The sequence below is a fragment of the Ascaphus truei genome, chromosome 7, assembly GCF_040206685.1.
Source record: "Ascaphus truei isolate aAscTru1 chromosome 7, aAscTru1.hap1, whole genome shotgun sequence".
Lineage (NCBI taxonomy): Eukaryota > Metazoa > Chordata > Amphibia > Anura > Ascaphidae > Ascaphus > Ascaphus truei.
In genome coordinates this window covers 20465895-20483748 of record NC_134489.1, presented here as the reverse complement: position 1 = coordinate 20483748, position 17854 = coordinate 20465895, and the positions used below count along the sequence as shown (strand labels likewise).

Genomic DNA, 17854 nt, shown 5'->3' with positions numbered 1-17854 from the left:
TTAGGAATAATTTTATTAAAATAGCATTATTTCCTGGTATTCTTTTCCTCTCCTCTCTTTCAAAACTTGAGTTAAATACCTATTTAGCGATCTGGGTAGGATTAACACCAAGACAGACATATGGTAGCTTCACATTACTGGAAGATAAAGCAATATTATGCTACAATAACATGATGTTTAGCTTATGCTAATAAGATATAGAACGTATGTTTTTGTATATTTAGCTTTGTGGATAGGTGTTAAACAGGCACTCCTGGTGACACTTTCTTTGTGTGTGTTTTTTTTTTATAGGTTTGAAGCAGGCGGTTTCCAAAGGTCAACCGCTTTCATTTCAGCTACAGGGACCCCCTGCTTCCCGAAATAATTACCTCAGTGGGTGCTGCCGGTAGGAGCCCTGGCTGGGTTCACAATATGGTGGTTTAAAAGTCCTGCATCCCGCGCTTCAATAGGAAGATGCAACATCATACCTTCCTATTATCCCATGTGTTGCAGGAGCATTAAATTGCGCAGAGATACTGGCAGCACCTACGGAAGCAGGAGGTTCCCGGAACTGAAATCAACTCGGTTCAGCTCCAGAGACCCGCTGATTCAAACCAATTAAAAAAAACACATGCTCCTTTAACTTCAGTGAAACTAACATCCATTCTCGATTTAGGCAACGTGACGCTATTAAACACTGATTTTAACTGAGTTTTGTGGATCTGGTCCATAGAGTTATTTACCATTATTATGCAGTAGGATTTGTTCATTTTCAAACATCATAAATGATGTGCCATTTTCAGGGGAAATTTGCTGTTACAGATATCAATTTATATTCACAGTAGGATGCAAACTTTGTGACACTATGTTTCTATATTTACAATATTTATACAATATTTCCAGAAATATTTTTCTTGCTTTAAAAAAAAAAACAAAAAAAAAAAATTTGGAATTACCTCCTCATATTGGTAATTATCCTCAGATCCTTCAGTTATGGTGACCTCTGTGTATTGTGTCAAGGTTGCAAAACTCACAATAACAACATTTGTAAAGCAACTAAGAGACTTTAGTAACCTAGGTTGAAAGAGAAGAGTTACACACATATTTTAACCAAATACAAATACCACTTGTGAGCACATTCACATGGCTCAAACAGGTCTGCAAGCCTCTCCCCTACAAGGCTTCCACTGCAGCCAGGGTTTCTGGGAAATTACACGCAAAGCACACAGTGTCCCCTTTAGCTTCAGATGACAATACAAATACTGTATAGGAGGAGGGATTAAACAATGTAATACAAGTAGCAGAGTAAATGTCATAAAACACCAATACACAGTTTTGATGCTAAAACTGATTAAAATTAACTTTCCTTTCCCATTTACAGTATTCCATCTTGATCACGTGCAATATTGTGAAATGGAGTGCTTTTCTATTTAAATGTGAAGTTTACGTCAAATTGTGGACTTTCTCCCATTTTTATATGACATCACAAAAGGGTTAAATAAGTAGCGCTATAGTTAAGGCAATGGCCTCTGAAGTGGGAGACACTGTCAGCTCTTGGTAACTTAAGACAAGTCACAATCGACGTGTGTATGTATGCATACAGGTATCTTTATTTATACAGCGCCATCAATGTACATAGCGCTCACAGCAGTAATACACGTGACAATGATAACACATAGTGGGAATAAGTGCTTCAGACATAAAAGTAACATTTAGGAAGAGGAGTCCCTGCTCCGAAAAGCTTACAATCTAATTGGTAGGTAGGAAGAATGTACAGAGACAGTAGGAGGAAGTCCTGGTAAGTGCGTCTGCAGGGGGCCAAGCTTTATGTATCATGTGTTCAGAATATTCACAGTGCTATTCGTATGCTTCTTTAAGCAAGTGTGTCTTAAGGTGGGTCTTAAAGGTGGATAGAGAGGGTGCTAATCGGGTATTGAGGGGAAGGGCATTCCAGAGGTGCGGGGCAGTCAGTAAAAAAGGTTTAAGGCGGGAGAGGGCTTTAGATACAAATGTATGTATTAGGTGTATAGTATCACCCATGCAGCTACCCATATTCTTTGTTTATGAGGTTTGTTTTAAGAAAGGTCCTAAAGGTGGATAGAGAGGGTGCCAGTCGGATATTGAGCAGAAGGGCATTCCAGAGGCGAGGGGCAGTGTGTGAGAAAGGTTTTAAGTGGGACTTGGCTTTACACTGGCGACACACTTTATTCGAGCTCGGCTAGTCCCACGAATTCGGGTATACCCGGGTGTATTGAGGTTTGTGACTGTTTTCTGCCCGAGTGCATTGAGGTATTTTCCACGCAGGGATTGAAGCATTTTATTCCCGCTGGCTGCAATACTGCACAGTATATATATATATACTGCATTACAATTCATGAATTTATGCCATCTGGTAGACACGCGAAGCATTGCAGCCTATTAAATCCTAATCATTATCATTTAACAGATCAGCTGCCCGTCAGCCAGGCATGAACCCAGGCTGGGAAGGCAAACGCAACGGGGCTTGTCAGAGGTGAGGAGCGGCGCATTCCAGGTATCTGCCAGGTACATACTGGGTATTTGCTCGAATAAAGTGTGTCGGTGCAGTAGATACAAAACGGGATAGACAGAAGACACCCTTGAGCAGAACATATGTACATGAAGGTTAAAGCAGCTACAGGACCCAGCAATAGGTACTAGAACAGGGATGCGCACACATTTTGTCTACGCCCGCTTGCCTTCTCTACCCCCCCCCCCCCCCCTTATCTTTTCTTTGGCAGCATCTGATGTCACAACATCATCATGTGACATTGTGCTGCCTTGGCAATATGTGGCCATTTTACCCTGCGGCATCATTTGATGTCGCGTTGTCATGCCGACGTGTCGCCAGAGGAAAGGTAAGAGGAAGTTACAGGGGCCTTGTGCGCTCCCCCCGCATTTAATTTAAATGTTGTGGGGAACAGTGCGGAGCCTCTGTAAGCGCCGCGCCCACCTCTGTACTAGAGCAGGGGGGTGCCAGATTCTCTGCGGGGGCGCTGCAGGTAGAGGCCCCACGCACTTCCCGAAGGCTTTTAAATTACATGCCGGGGGAGCACACAAGGCCTCTGTAACTTCCCTTTCCTTGGCTTAGACGGCTTCTGGACACGCGTCGCCATGGCAACCCGGCGTTAAGTGACGTCAGAACGCCGGAGCCAAAATAAGGAGGGGGGGAGGGTGCGCAGGGGGAAAAGATTGTGCACGCCTGTACTAGAGGACAGACTATTTTAGCACCACTCTAAAGCTGAGGAGAAAAACAAGTCATCGCCAAAATGGGAAATGAAGCAGGCAACATGTTAATAATAAAAACTGATCAAGAATTCAAGGAGGCAGATCAACACACAACACTGTGCAATGTCTTTATTTTCAGTTTAGCAATCTCAGTGCAGAGATACCGTAATTTAAATGCTTGTAAGTGGACAACAAACAGCACTGATAGCCTGTAACTGCTAAATGAGCCAACATTGTTTAGCACCTGTGCTTTACAGGATGCAGATGGCAGAATTGTTGGTTATCGCTAGGATGCAGTAAATAGTGTAATAACGTGTTCAAATTCAGGATTTTAAAGAGCTTACCCTATAATCAGAATTCATTTTGTAATTACAAGTATTGCACGGCGCATCGCCTCACAGTATATTTATGACTGCAGTGGGTATTGCTCTATAGCCCTAAGATTTGTAGGAGTAGTGTCTATTGATGCTAGCTGAGCTTTGCTAGTAAAATGAAAATCTCCTCTGGTGCGTTGCTCACAATTGCTCCCACACTGAGCAAAATCATCAAGAATTACATACTGTATAACCCTTTGTCAAAGTTTTAAAGGGAGGATTACAGTGCTCTTCCCATTGAACACATGCTATTATTCCCTCAAATATTAAAAGCATCACAACAGGTAACCATGTAATCAAAACAGGCGATGACGCACTGGGCATTTTTCACTTACATTAGAACAGTGGTGTTCAACTTCAGTCCTCAAGACCCCCAAAAGGCAAGTTTTCAGGATATCCCTGCTTCCGCACAGGTGGCTCAATCGTTGACTGGGCCACTGAAGAGCTAACTGTGCTAAAGCTGGGGTATCCTTAAAACCTGACCTGTTAAGCCTCAACAGGCTTCTGCAGTTGCGCACCCCTGTGTTAGAAGAACCTGCTACTAGCAATGTACAGTACATTTATTGCTAAGAAATATCTGCCAAAAACAAAACATGTTTGTAGTGCAGAAGCACATTAATATCGCAGACATGTTTTTAAATATCAGATTGTACTCTGGGAATGAATGCTTCACCGCTTCAAATAAATTGTACAACACCTAAGGAAATTAAGGGTGCTGTATTTGAAGAAAAATGCACTGGCACTATCAGGGGTTTTATCTTTAATGATGCAATGTTTGAAGGAACCGTTCAATGCTGACATATAAAAAAAAGCATAACAACATTAATTGACACCCATGTGTGTAACAATGCATGTACTGTACCCAATTAAAGTTACCATACCAGAGAAATGCCACCAAAACATGATAGAATTGCTCCCAGTGCTACGCTGCAATTTGTAAGCAATTTCCTTTTCAGATGTTAAGATATATACGGTCATTTTACCACATCTGTACATATTGTAATTATCTATTGCTGTGATATGCAAATACCATTCATTCTAACCACATGCAGTTGTATGCAAATACACGCTACAAGGACAGTGCCCACAAACTGCTAGCAAACATGCTTTACATCAATCACGTGGTCTTCATAGGAGTCACACGTCGCTGATATAAACACCCTGTGATGGAAGTATGCACAAGATACCAGAATGCCCCTCACAGTAAGAAATTGGTAAGCGGGAAAATATCAATTATTAGAAAAAAAAGTCACCCATTACCAGTCTCACTTAGTAGAAGTCATACCCACAAATAAGAAAGTAGTCCCATTCATTACCATGTGCCACTCATTAGCAGAGTCATTAGTGTCACTCACTACAAGGCAGCCTCACTCTGCAGCAAGTGTCACTTATTAGAAGACAATTGCTCATTAGCAGGGCGTTATCGCATTAGTAGTGTCAATAGGAATGAGTGTGACTCGGTAGCTGTAAGTAGCAGTAAGTGTCCATCACTAGTGAGTGTCATTCAGTAGCAGTGAGTGTGACTCTATAACATAGTGTCCCTCAGCAGCAGTCAGTAGCTGTGAGTGTGACTCCATAGCAGTCAGTAGCAGTGAGTGTCCCTCAGCAGCAGTGTCCATAGCAGTGAGTATTATTCAGTAGCAAAGTGCCCCTCAATAACAATGAGTGTGTCGTCCCTCAATGGCAGCGAGTGTCATTTAGCAGCAGTGTCAGTCAGTAGAAGTGAATGTCCCTCAGCAGCAGTGTCAGTAGCAGTCAGTGCCCCTGGGTAGCTGTGTTAGTAACAGTGAGTGTCCCTTAGTAGCAGTGTGAGTGAGTGCCCCTCAGCTGCATTCAGTCAGTATCAGTGTGTGTCCCCCTCTCCCCGGCCCTGGAAGGATACGCTCCAGGTAGTAGTTCTCCTCCTCCATTTTGCCTTCGCCGGTCCTCAGGTTATTGATGTTGTTTGAAGTCTTCCCCGTTGCCAAGTAACAACGGCCCAGACCTCAAAGCTCGCGAGGGCCTGCGGCCTCCTCCCGCGAGATCAGGCGGAACAGGTGTCTCCTTTCTCACCATGGCAACGGCGCCTGACACCGAGGCCTGGCGATTATTAACCCCTTCACTGCCAGAGAGCAGCTGCAGACCATTAACACATTCCCTGCCAGAAAGGGTGCAGAGAATAAACGTCTCCACTTCCGGGGGAGGGGTGACCGTTAATCCCTGCACTACAAGTGTGAGAGGGGTGGGCAGAGGATTAACCACTTCGCTACCAGTGAAGGGTGCTCACATAATTAACCTCTTGGGGGAACTGTTAAGAAAAAACACACAGGCTCTTCTTTCACACAGTCGCGCACCTTTTATTAACCCCTTTCCTGCCAGAGGGGCTTCCGGCCATTAACCCAATCACTAACCACTTGAATTCACATGTACAACCCTATTCCGGGGCTGGGAAAGGGTTTGCCGTGGAAACACACAGACAGGAAAGGCAGGGTTGACGGATCATCTGTGGCCGGTAGATGTGTGGTAACCAAACTCCTGAGCCGCCATCATCATCACCAGACAAGTGTCAGAAATTCATATTGGGGGGGGTGTAAAGTGTTTACGTGTGGGCCCTCGTTCCGTGACATCATGACTAGGGTGATCAGACATCCCGGTTTAAGCGGGACAGTCCCGTTTTTGTTGTTGTTTGTCCCGCTGGCCTGAAATTGTAGTAAATGTCCTGGTTTTTTTTATAATCGCCAGACGCGCATGCTCGAACGTCCCCGCGCCGACAGCACATGCGCAAACACTCCGTGCCAAGTGCATGAATGCGTGAACGTCCCTGTTTGTCCCAGGAAAAATATGGTCACCTTAGTCTTGACGTCACCATGTGACGTCGTGTCGCCATGACGACAGATTCACATGACACCGCTACGTCGATGGAGGAAGGCCGCTCTCATACAGAGACCCCACTCTCTCCCCCAGCAATCAGTTTCATTGCTGTGAGGAAGAGCGCGGGGCCTCCGTTACCGCTAGTAAAGTATATGACATTCTCATGGGGTGCGAATGCACCTTTACACACACCCTGGTTGTGCTACTGGCAAGTGATAAGTAAAAATGTTCCAATATTGATTGAACAAGAAATTGGTAGGTGGTGCTCTCTTTGTTTTCAGTGGTATTTAGCAGTCTGGTTACTAGTTGCTTCCAGTTGCGGACCAACTCCTGCAGGTACCTGTTGTAATCAGAATACAGGTACAGTAGTCCTCGCTACCCAACGTTTCACTTTACAACGAATGGCATATCCAACGCTTTACAATGCAACCCTAAGGGCCATTTTTCGACACCTGAATGTGTTATCCAACGCTCACCGCCACTGATTAACATGGGATTCACGTTACAACAGTTTCACTATCCAACGCTACTTCCAGAACCCATTCTGTCGGATAACCGAGGACCGTCTGCACAGGGAAAATATGCAGGAACTCCGAAGGAATAGCTTTGAAATAAATATTTTCTGTTTAATTATATCGGTGCATACGTCCAACCAACGTTTCTGCCAATATCGGCCTTCATCAGGTCTGATTCTAGTGAAATTGTCTTCTTTTGCTGTAGAAACCATATTTATTTATTTATAAAATATTTTACCTCTCGTTTTCAAGTATGTCCTGGGCATAGAGTTAAGATGACACTCCTCCACTCGTTCCTCTAAACCAGCGTTTCCCAAATGGTGGGTCGCGACCCGGCACCGGGCCACGGCACCAAAATTGCCGGGTCGCAGCGAGGCTGGCCGCGCGGTGTCTCCCGTCCCCCCTGCTCAATTTTAAAAAAATGGCGGCGATTTCCCCCTGCGGTCCCACGCGCTTGCGCAGGGCCTGCTCCCTTCCTCCCCCCCTGCTCCCTTCCTCCCCCCCGCTCCCTTCCTCCCCCCCGCTCCCAACGTGGGACGGAGGAGGAAGTACCAGCTCCTCTGCGGCCCGCACGTTACGTGGGACGGAGGGGGAAGTTCAAGCTACAACTGCGGCGTGCTTCCCCCCGCAGCCAGCTTCCCCCCGCAGCCAGCTTCCCCCCGCAGCCAGCTTCCTGAGCTCACCTCCCGTGGCACCCCCTCCCGAGCCCACCTCCCGTCCCCCCAAGCCCACCTCCCGTCCCGGGCAGCAGGGGATATCGGGGGCAGCAGTGGAAAGCGTCCGGCGGCAAGGTAAGTCACCCCACCCAGTCACTGCCTCCCACCCAAGTGCCCCTGGTCCCCCTCCCACCCAAACACCCACGTGCCCCTGGTCCCCCTCCCACCCACCCAAGTGCCCCTGGTCCCCCTCCCACCCTCCCCTGGTCCCCCACCCACCCAAGTGCCCCTGGTCCCCCACCCACCCACCCAAGTGCCCCTGGTCCCCCACCCACCCAAGTGCCCCTGGTCCCCCTAAGTGCCCCTGGTCCCCCTCCCACCCACCCAAGTGCCCCTGGTCCCCCTCCCTCCCAACCACCCAAGTGCCCCTGGTCCCCTCCCTCCCAACCACCCAAGTGCCCCTGGTCCCCTCCCACCCACCCAAGTGCCCCTGGTCCCCTCCCTCCCTCCCACCCAAGTGCCCCTGGCCCCCTCTCCAGTCACTCACATCCGTCGTTGCCTGTAATTCACTGTTTGTGTCTGTGTGGGTATAGGGGAGAGCGAGTGTGTGTGGGTATAGGGGAGAGCGAGTGTGTGTGTGTGTGTGTGTATCTGTATCAGTGTGTGTGTGTGTATCAGTGTGTGTGTGTATCTGTGTGGCTGCGTGTGTATCTGTGTGGCTGCGTGTGTGTCTGTGGCTGCGTGTGTGTGTCAGTGGCTGCGTGTGTGTGTGTCAGTGGCTGCGTGTGTGTGTGTCAGTGGCTGTGTGTGTGTGTCAGTGGCTGCGTGTGTGTGTATCAGAGGCTGTGTGTATGTATCAGTGTGTGTGTCAGTGGCTGTGTCTGTCAGTGGCTGCGTGTCTGTCAGTGGCTGTGTGTGTGTGTATCAGTGGCTGTGTGTGTGTGTATCAGTGTGTATCAGTGGCTGTGTGTGTGTCTGTGCAGGCCCTATAGGCCAGTATAGGCGATAACATTTTTAGTGGGTCACGAAGGAGAAGTTCAAAAATAACCGGGTCACGGAAAAAAAAGTTTGGGAAACCCTGCTCACACTCTTGCAGACTTCCTTCACTACAAATTTATGCTATCCTGTTTCAACTCTGCCCTCTCTCAGGCTAAACAAACCTACTTTTCTTCACTAATCAGCACACACAAATCTAAACCACGCCGACTCTTCTCTGTCTTTGACTCTCTACTCAAACCACCCCCAGCTGCCTCTCCTTCCTCCATTTCACCTCAGGACTTTGCTGACTATTTCAAGGAAAAGGTGGAATCAGAACATCTCCTCTGTTTCCTCCTCCCATCCTACACCGCTTCCTAACTCTCCTCCTGCCTTCCTTGACTCTTTTTCTACTGTCACAGAGGAGGATGTATATCTGCTGATCTCCTCTTCTCCCTCTACCACTTGCCCTGTTGACCCCATTCCCTCCCATCTCCTAAAACATCTTGTTCCTACTATAACCCCTACGCTCACACTGATATTTACCACCTCCCTCTACTCTGGTACCTTTCCCTCCTCATTCAAGCATGCAACCGTTATACCATTACTCAAAAACAGCAAGCTTGACCCTACCTGTCTTTCCAACTATCGACCTGTCTCCCTCCTGCCTTTTGCCTCTAAACCCCGTGAACATCATGTATTCTCTCGCTTGCTCCACTTTCTCAACACCCATTCTCTCCTAGACCCTCTACAATCTGGCTTCCGCACGGCTCACTCGACGGAAACAGCCCTCACTAAAATAACTGATGACCTCCATGCTGCTAAAGACAGAGGTCATTAGACTCTGCTCATATTACTCGACCTCTCTGCAGCATTTGACACCGTGGACCGCCCTTTTCTCCACATTCTCCATACTCTTGGTATTTATAACAGAGCTCTATCCTGGATCTCCTCTTACCTCTCCCATCGTACTTTCAGTGTCTCTTCTGCTTACGCCTCCTCCTCCTCTATCGATCTCTCTGTGGGGGTACCCCATGGCTCTGTCCTGGGACCTCTTCTCTTTTCCCTGTACAAACTTTCTCTAGGTGATCTAATCCCATCTCTTGGGTTTAAATATCACCTCTATGCTGATGACACACACATTTACTTTTCAACCCCTGAACTTACACCTGCTGTACAGACAAAAGTTTCTGAATGTCTCTCTGCTATATCATCCTGGTTGGCCCTCCGGTGACTTAAACTTAACATGACAAAAACAGAGCTCCTCATACTTCCTCCCAAAGCTGGCCTTACTACCTCCTTCCACATTACTGTTGGAAGTACCATCATTCACCCAGTATCCCAAGCACGCTGCCTAGCGGTCACACTCGATTCCTCTCCCACATTCTCCTCTCACATTCAAAACGTCTCTAAAACCTGTCGCTTTTTCCTCCACAATATAACAAAGATACGCCCTTTTCTCTGTTGCTCGACTGCTAAAACTCTAACTCAGGCCCTCATTCTCTCCTGTCTCGATTACTGTAACCTCCTGCTGTCCGGCCTTCCTGCCTCTCACCTGTCTCCTCTACAATCTATCCTAAACGCTGCTGCCAGAATCACTCTACTCTTTCCTAAATCTGTCTCTGCATCTCCCCTGCTGAAACCCCTCTCCTGGCTTCCTATCAAATCCCACATCTCGCACTCAATTTTCCTCACTTTTAAAACTTTACACTCTTCTTCTCCTCCTTACATCTCAGCCCTAATTTCTCGTTATGCACCATCCTGACTCTTGCGTTCTTCTCAAGGATGTCTTCTTTCTACCCCCTTTGTATTTAAAGCCCTCTCCCGCCTTAAACCTTTCTCACAGACTGCCCCGCACCTCTGGAATGCCCTTCCCCTCAATACCTGACTAGCACCCTCTCTATCCCCCTTTAAGACCCACCTTAAGACCCACCTTAAGACACACTTGCTTAAAGAAGCATGTGAGTAGCACCACAGATATTACTAGACACATGATACATAAAGCTTGGCCCCCCGCAGCATCATTTGACGTCACGTTGCCATGGAGACGCTTCCAGACGCCGGCTGAAGCCAGGTAAGTTGAGGTTCCAGAGGCCACACGCGATCCCCCAGCATTTCATTTTAATGCCTCAGGGAAGAGCGCGGGGCCTCTGCAACCGCCCGCGACACCCTGCCCCCCCCGAAAAATCTAGTGCCCCCCAGTTTGCGCACCCCTCCCCTAGAGCATGATGTAAACATTTACATCTTCATCCCAGTGAGTAAAGATAATGATCTCAGGTATAGAACTGGTGCAGTCTGTCTTCTGGTGCGTGCTTCCAGCTGGCAAATGTAAGGATGTAGATCCAGAAATGGAGAAAAAAGTGGAGCACTGCAGGCAAAAACGGGGCTATGCACACATATTATGAATTGAAAACAATTTATTGGGTGGGTGACAGCATGGAGGGTGGTATGTGAGTACCCCTGTTGCGTTTCGCGCTCGTGGCTATTTATTATAGTAGTATAAAAAATAAAACGCTCAGCTACATTCAAAATTGAGAATGAGGAAATCGGGCCTTTTAAAAAAAAATATCATTATAAATAACGGTCATTCCAGGATTTCTGGGTGGTTTGTAAAACAATATTACTGTGTGCATTTATCTCTGTTATTGGCACAATTAAATGTCCTTTAATCACTAGAAGGGTACATAGATATTCAGGAATTGTGGTTGAGAATAAAGTACAGTAATATTGCACTTTCTGGTTAACTTGCCATTTAACGATGAATAAATACCCCTATAAGTCTGTCAGGGCCAGGCCACTCACTCTGAAGCAAACAGCATGAGAAGAACATCTAACTAGCCTTTGAAATGTGTCATCGTTACTATCAGCTCATCGCAATATTTTCTTTAACTTTGCTCAAGCATTTAAATAGAAAATGACCAAACGGCTTTTAGTAAAATCTCCATGGTAACCTTCAAGCATGTTCTCTATAAAGGGAGCAAACATTTTTAAAACACTCAACGCATGCACATTTTAGACTGAACTTTCACAAAGAAAACTGATCTGAGTAATGAGGAAAATAAAATACAAAAGATTGCACAGTTCAGAGGATTCTCGATACCACAGCTTTTTTCCTATTTTTTTTTTTTTTTTGTAAATGAGATAGAACGGCACTGACATTAACAACTATATAGACTAACTGTCAGAAAGTGTTTGACAGTTAGTGAACAAAAGGAAAAATGAATACGCACATACGCTAGAAGTGTTTCAACCTCGGATAATGGTATAGCAGCTGTGCATTTTCTTCAAACTGTCTTGGCTTAAAAGGCACAGACCTCTGCTTCCTTGTGTGTGTTCAAACCTAGTGAGGCTTAGTTTAAAGAAAACTGTATTAGCATCATGCATGATATTCCATCTCTTGCTGTCTGCCCCTAGATTAAAAAGCCAATCCCACGTCCTGGGACCAAATGTAATTAAATTCCGGGGACATGTTTTGGGGTTTCATACCTCTTTACCCATATCTGACACCTAGAAGTACTTGTAATTTAGTTTTTTTTACAGATAGACTTGGGAGGGGGTTTGATTTCTTCTCGTTACTCCTGTGTGATGTCACAGTGTTATGTCACTGTGTGTCAGCAAGAGCTTGTACAGCCACAGTCCCACCTACCCACCTCCTCTTATCTTTATTGGCTTCTTGATAAGGACAGGGTGGGGTACGGGGAATGAAAACACTTGATTGACAAACACTTCCCCATTCAGAGGCCCCTAATACATTCAACTGCCCTATGCGGGATTGCACCTTTAAAAGGATAGCTTTACAGTATGCTACTCCAGTGCCCAGATCCACAGAGCTCCAATAAGTCACTTATCATGACGTATACCTAACCTGATATCACATTCAGCCTGACCGCGTATCTTCAAAGGACAATAACGTACCATTAAGCTGTGGTTTCTCCCGTAAGAAGCCTTGCATTAACTTTAGCGGCTGTAATAATGACATGCTACCCCAACATAGCATATCCACAAAAGGGGTAAGGTTAACGCGGGGACATAACGTTACGTTACTTAGGTCAGAGGTACCCAAAGGGTGCGCAACATTTTCTGGGGGGAGGGCGTGGCGCTTACAGAGGCTCTGCACTCTTCTCCACAACATTTAAATTAAATGCCGGGGGGAGCGCACGAGGTCTCTGTATGCCTCTTACCTGCTGTCTGGCAGCTTCTAGCGACGTGTCGCCATTAAATGACGCAGCGGGGTCAAATGGCGTCGTGACGTCAAATTATGCCGTTGATGCCGGAGAGAAGGTATGGAGGGGAGGGGGGAGCATTGGCGGGATGCAAAGAAAAAAGTTTGCACACCCCTGTCTTAAGTTATTCCTAACTAGGACTTTTACAGGGTATGGAGGCGTGTGACACAGTTCAGTGTGAGATAGTGAGCTCTTCTGGGCAGGATTCCCTTTTCCTAATGTTACTTTTATGTGTGAAGCGCTTATTCCCATTATGTGCTATAATATTATGCCACATGTATTACTGCTGTAAAGCGCTGTGTACATGGATGGCACTATATAACTAAAGATATACAGACAGACAGTCTAACAGAGCATTGTTTCCAGTGTTATTTGCCTCACCTCCCCTGTCTTGCTCAACTTGAGTAAAACACATATCTCAAGACTGATCTGACATCAATTTATCTTACAGTAATGTGACATTCAGCCTATACTAATGAGATGTACTTTGGCTGTTGTTTTTGCATATACTGTAATTAGCTTTGAGGATACGTAGGGAGAGCCCATATTTTTCACGGGGACAAACCGGGACGAACAGCAAGCGCCGACCGCACATGCAAGAACAGCAAGCACCGACCACGCATGCAAGAACAGCAAGCGCCCATCGCACATGCAAGAACAGCAAGCACCGACCACGCATGCAAGAACAGCAAGCACCGACCACGCATGCAAGAACAGCAAGCACCGACCACGCATGCAAGAACAGCAAGCGCCCATCGCACATGCAAGAACAGCAAGCACCGACCACGCATGCAAGAACAGCAAGCACCGACCACGCATGCAAGAACAGCAAGCACCGACCACGCATGCAAGAACAGCAAGCGCCCATCGCACATGCAAGAACAGCAAGCACCGACCACGCATGCAAGAACAGCAAGCACCGACCACGCATGCAAGAACAGCAAGCACCGACCACGCATGCAAGAACAGCAAGCACCGACCACGCATGCAAGAACAGCAAGCGCCCATCGCACATGCAAGAACAGCAAGCACCGACCACGCATGCAAGAACAGCAAGCACCGACCACGCATGCAAGAACAGCAAGCACCGACCACGCATGCAAGAACAGCAAGCACCGACCACGCATGCAAGAACAGCAAGCACCGACCACGCATGCAAGAACAGCAAGCACCGACCACGCATGCAAGAACAGCAAGTGCCCATGCGCTGGAGCGGCTGGCAAGTGCCGGCATGAACGATGAGTGCTTGGCAGATGCTTGTGCACATGCGCGATCGGTGCTTGGCAGACGCTTGTGCACATGCGCGATCAGTGCTTGGCAGACGCTTGTGCGCATGCGCGATTAGTGCTTGGCAGACGCTTGTGCGCATGCCCGATTAGTGCTTGGCAGATGCTTGTGCAAATGCGCGATTAGTGCTTGGCAGACGCTTGTGCGCATGTGCGATCAGTGCTTGGCAGACACTTGTGCGCATGCGCGATTAGTGCTTGGCAGATGCATGTACACATGCGCGATCGGTGCTTGGCAGACGCTTGTACACATGCGCGATCAGTGCGTGGCAGACGCTTGTGCGTATGTGCAATCGGTGCTTGGCAGATGCTTGTGCGCATGGCGATCAGTGCGTGGCAGACGCTTGTGCGTATGTGCAATCGGTGCTTGGCAGATGTTTGTGCGCATGGCGATCAGTGCGTGGCAGACGCTTGTGCGTATGTGCAATCGGTGCTTGGCAGATGCTTGTGCGCATGCGCGATCGGTGCTTGGCAGACGCTTGTGCACATGCGCGATCAGTGCGTGGCAGACGCTTGTGCGCATGCGCGATCAGTGCTTGGCAGACGCTTGTGTGCATGCGCGATTAGTGCTTGGCAGACGCTTGTGCGCATGCCCGATTAGTGCTTGGCAGAAGCTTGTGCAAATGCGCGATTAGTGCTTGGCAGACGCTTGTGCGCATGCACGATTAGTGCTTGGCAGATGCATGTACTCATGCGCGATCGGTGCTTGGCAGACGCTTGTACACATGCGCGATCAGTGCGTGGCAGACGCTTGTGCGTATGTGCAATCGGTGCTTGGCAGATGCTTGTGCGCATGGCGATCAGTGCTTGGCAGACGCTTGTGCGCATGCGCGATTAGTGCTTGGCAGACGCTTGTGCGCATGCGCTATTAGTGCTTGGCAGACGCTTGTGCGCATGCGCGATCAGTGCTTGGCAGACGCTTGTGCGCATGCGCTATTAGTGCTTGGCAGACACTTGTGCGCATTTGCGATCAGTGCTTGGCAGACGCTTGTCGCCTCCGTGATTAGCTCTTAAGCGATAGAAACAGATTTTTTTTTTAAAAGTCGGGACAAGAACTAAAAAAAAAACGGGATTGTCCCGGCTAAACTGGGACGTCGAGTTACCCTAAGGAACCTCCTTTTTTTAAGGTAATGTCACGTTACAAGCCCAGATGTTTACAATTAGAGATGGGCAAAACTGTTCAAATCCGTGTCGTGCAATTTCTCGAGTTTTCCATTCAAAATGCGTTCCGCGGTGTCAAATCCGTCCGCAGATTGTGCCAGCTTAAACCAAAAAAACGCAACTGGATACAATCCGCTGGTGGATTTTTAAAAAATCCAATCCAATGATTGTGGAATCCGAAGCTTGGATTGTCAATGATAACAAAAATACGGGAAAAGCGCATCGCCCTATTTGAGATTGATCCACAGAAATCCGCGGAACAAAGGAACCAAATCCACCCAAACAAATTATTTTTACGAGATAAAGATGGAAAAACTTGTCAAATTGTTTCATGAGCCGCCCTCTGTGCTAATCTGACCCATGAAGTTCCGGTAATTAAATCTCCTGCCCCCTTGTGACACAACATCACTAGTTGAAGCGGTTTCTGCAACGCGGGAGCAGGTAGTAATCTTGCTGGGCATTCAATATGAGAAAATGTGCTTAACATGTTTGGTACGTTTCACGCGAAATCCCTGCGGAAGTTAGGGTTAACGTAATTGTATTTTTAAAAGCATGTTTGTTAAAGTTGCAGACCAAGCAATATCCTACATGTGTGGGTTTTTTTTTTTTAAATAAATCAGTTCTGTACTTTGAGAAAATAATTATAGTATTAAAAAAAACAACAAAAAAACTCTGAATTAAATTTTGAATGTGTTATAAGGTAACAAGCCTCTTTTGTTTTTATAGCAACCATTTACAAAGTCACATCCCCTTACTCTTCTGAAACAGGCTATGGCACACCCCTTTTTGTGCCCTGCCCACTTTCTAGCTGTGCAGAGCTCAATTGTATCTAATTGAAAAATGTATTGAAAAAAAAAAAAAAAACTCAGCTTGGACTGCTGCTTCAAGATCATCTGTCAGTAAAGCTTATTTTAATCTATTATAACATAACATGTTAGAGAATATATTTATTTATATTTATACACACACACACACACACACAAACTTGTTGCACTCGCGTTTTTAGTGATAGAACAAAATGACTGCCATTACCTCCGTAAGAAACAATGGGTTGGCTGTTTAGTAATGTAATATTAGTTCTAATGAGACATTTTAAAAGATGGTGTTATTTCAAAAATATTTTGATTTCCAATGTCTTTATGTTCTCCTCCCCCACAGCGATGAAGGGGTTAAAACTCGCACGAGCCTTGCTACAATGGAACACCTCTTCGTTCCCTGGCCCATGGACCTTCGGTACCTCTCGGGTTTTAGTTTGCGTGGGTGAGCGAAGTGCTGTGTTTTTCATATCTTTGTGTTTTCCCTTCCGAAACCTGCAAACTATTGATAAATGTCAAACCTCAAAATTGTGGCTTCATCCTTAGACTCTCTTTGGTGAGACAAAGTAACACAAACTGTGAACTCATACGGTGAAGTCTTCTTTCTTGTCTGCGGTATCTAGTGCAACTGTTAAGAGACGGGAACAGAAGCATTTCAGCATACAGCCTAGAAAAGTCTTCCCATTACAGTCATTAGCTGGATTCAAAATCACCTCATTGTTGTGCATATTACATGATGTACAGTAGGATGCAAAGTACTGTGTGCTAACCCCTTGCGTGTTGGATGGTCCAGCAAGATACTAATGTAGGTACAGTATTAAAGTCTGTTACTGTTTACTACTGGGTTCTTCTTAGGGTTGCCAGATGGCTTGTCCAAAAATACTGGACACCCACGCCCCCCGAAACCCCCCCCCAATACATTTTAAAAATATCCCCACCCCCCCAAATACATTTATAAAATACCCCCACCTCCCCCAAATACATATAATAATACCCCCCATCTCCCCAATACATTTTAAATATACCCCATCTCCCCAATACATTTAAAATATACCCCCACCTCCACAATACATATAAAATATACCCCCATCTCCACAATACATATAAAATATACCCCATCTCCACAATACATATAAAATATACCCCCATCTCCACAATACATATAAAATATACCCCCACCTCCACAATACATTTAAAATATACACCCATCTCCACAATACATTTAAAATATACACCCATCTCCACAATACATATAAAATATACCCCCACCTCCACAATACATATAAAATATACCCCCACCTCCACAATACATATAAAATATACCCCCATCTCCACAATACATATAAAATATACCCCCATCTCCACAATACATATAAAATATACCCCATCTCCACAATACATATAAAATATACCCCCATCTCCACAATACATATAAAATATACCCCCATCTCCCCAATACATTTAAAATATACCCCCATCATCATGATCTCATCTCCCCAGACTGGCCAAAATCACCATCTTATCCCCCACCCCATTATTATCATCTCACCATCCTTGCCCCCCCCCCCATCATCTTCTCACTCTGCCCCCCATCATCTTCTCACCTTGCCCCCCGCCATCATCTTCTCACCCTGCCCCCCATCATCTCACCCTGCCCCCCCGATCATCTTACCCTGGCCCCCCATCCTCTCACTCTGCCCTCCCCATCCTCATCTCACCCTGCCCCCCCATCTTCTCACCATCTCACCCTGCCCACCCCCCATCCTCTCACCAC

General features: G+C 46.5%; 1 protein-coding gene across 4 annotated transcripts in view; it reads right to left on the bottom strand.

The window, feature by feature from the left end:
- The window catches only part of SPAG16 (sperm associated antigen 16), a 543868-nt gene extending 538232 nt beyond the window's left edge, over positions 1 to 5636 (bottom strand). The window contains exons 1-2 of one of the 4 annotated variants that reach the window (XM_075607226.1): positions 5482 to 5636; positions 936 to 982 (exon numbers count right to left, since the gene is read on the bottom strand). In XM_075607226.1, the coding sequence (XP_075463341.1) occupies positions 936 to 982; positions 5482 to 5509 (75 nt within the window). In that variant the 5' untranslated portion in view covers positions 5510 to 5636. Of the gene's footprint in view, positions 1 to 79; positions 138 to 935; positions 983 to 5481 lie in introns of those variants that run through there. The other 3 variants (XM_075607225.1, XM_075607227.1, XM_075607228.1) reach the window with 3 other exon arrangements.
- Positions 5637 to 17854: the final 12218 nt, after the last annotated feature.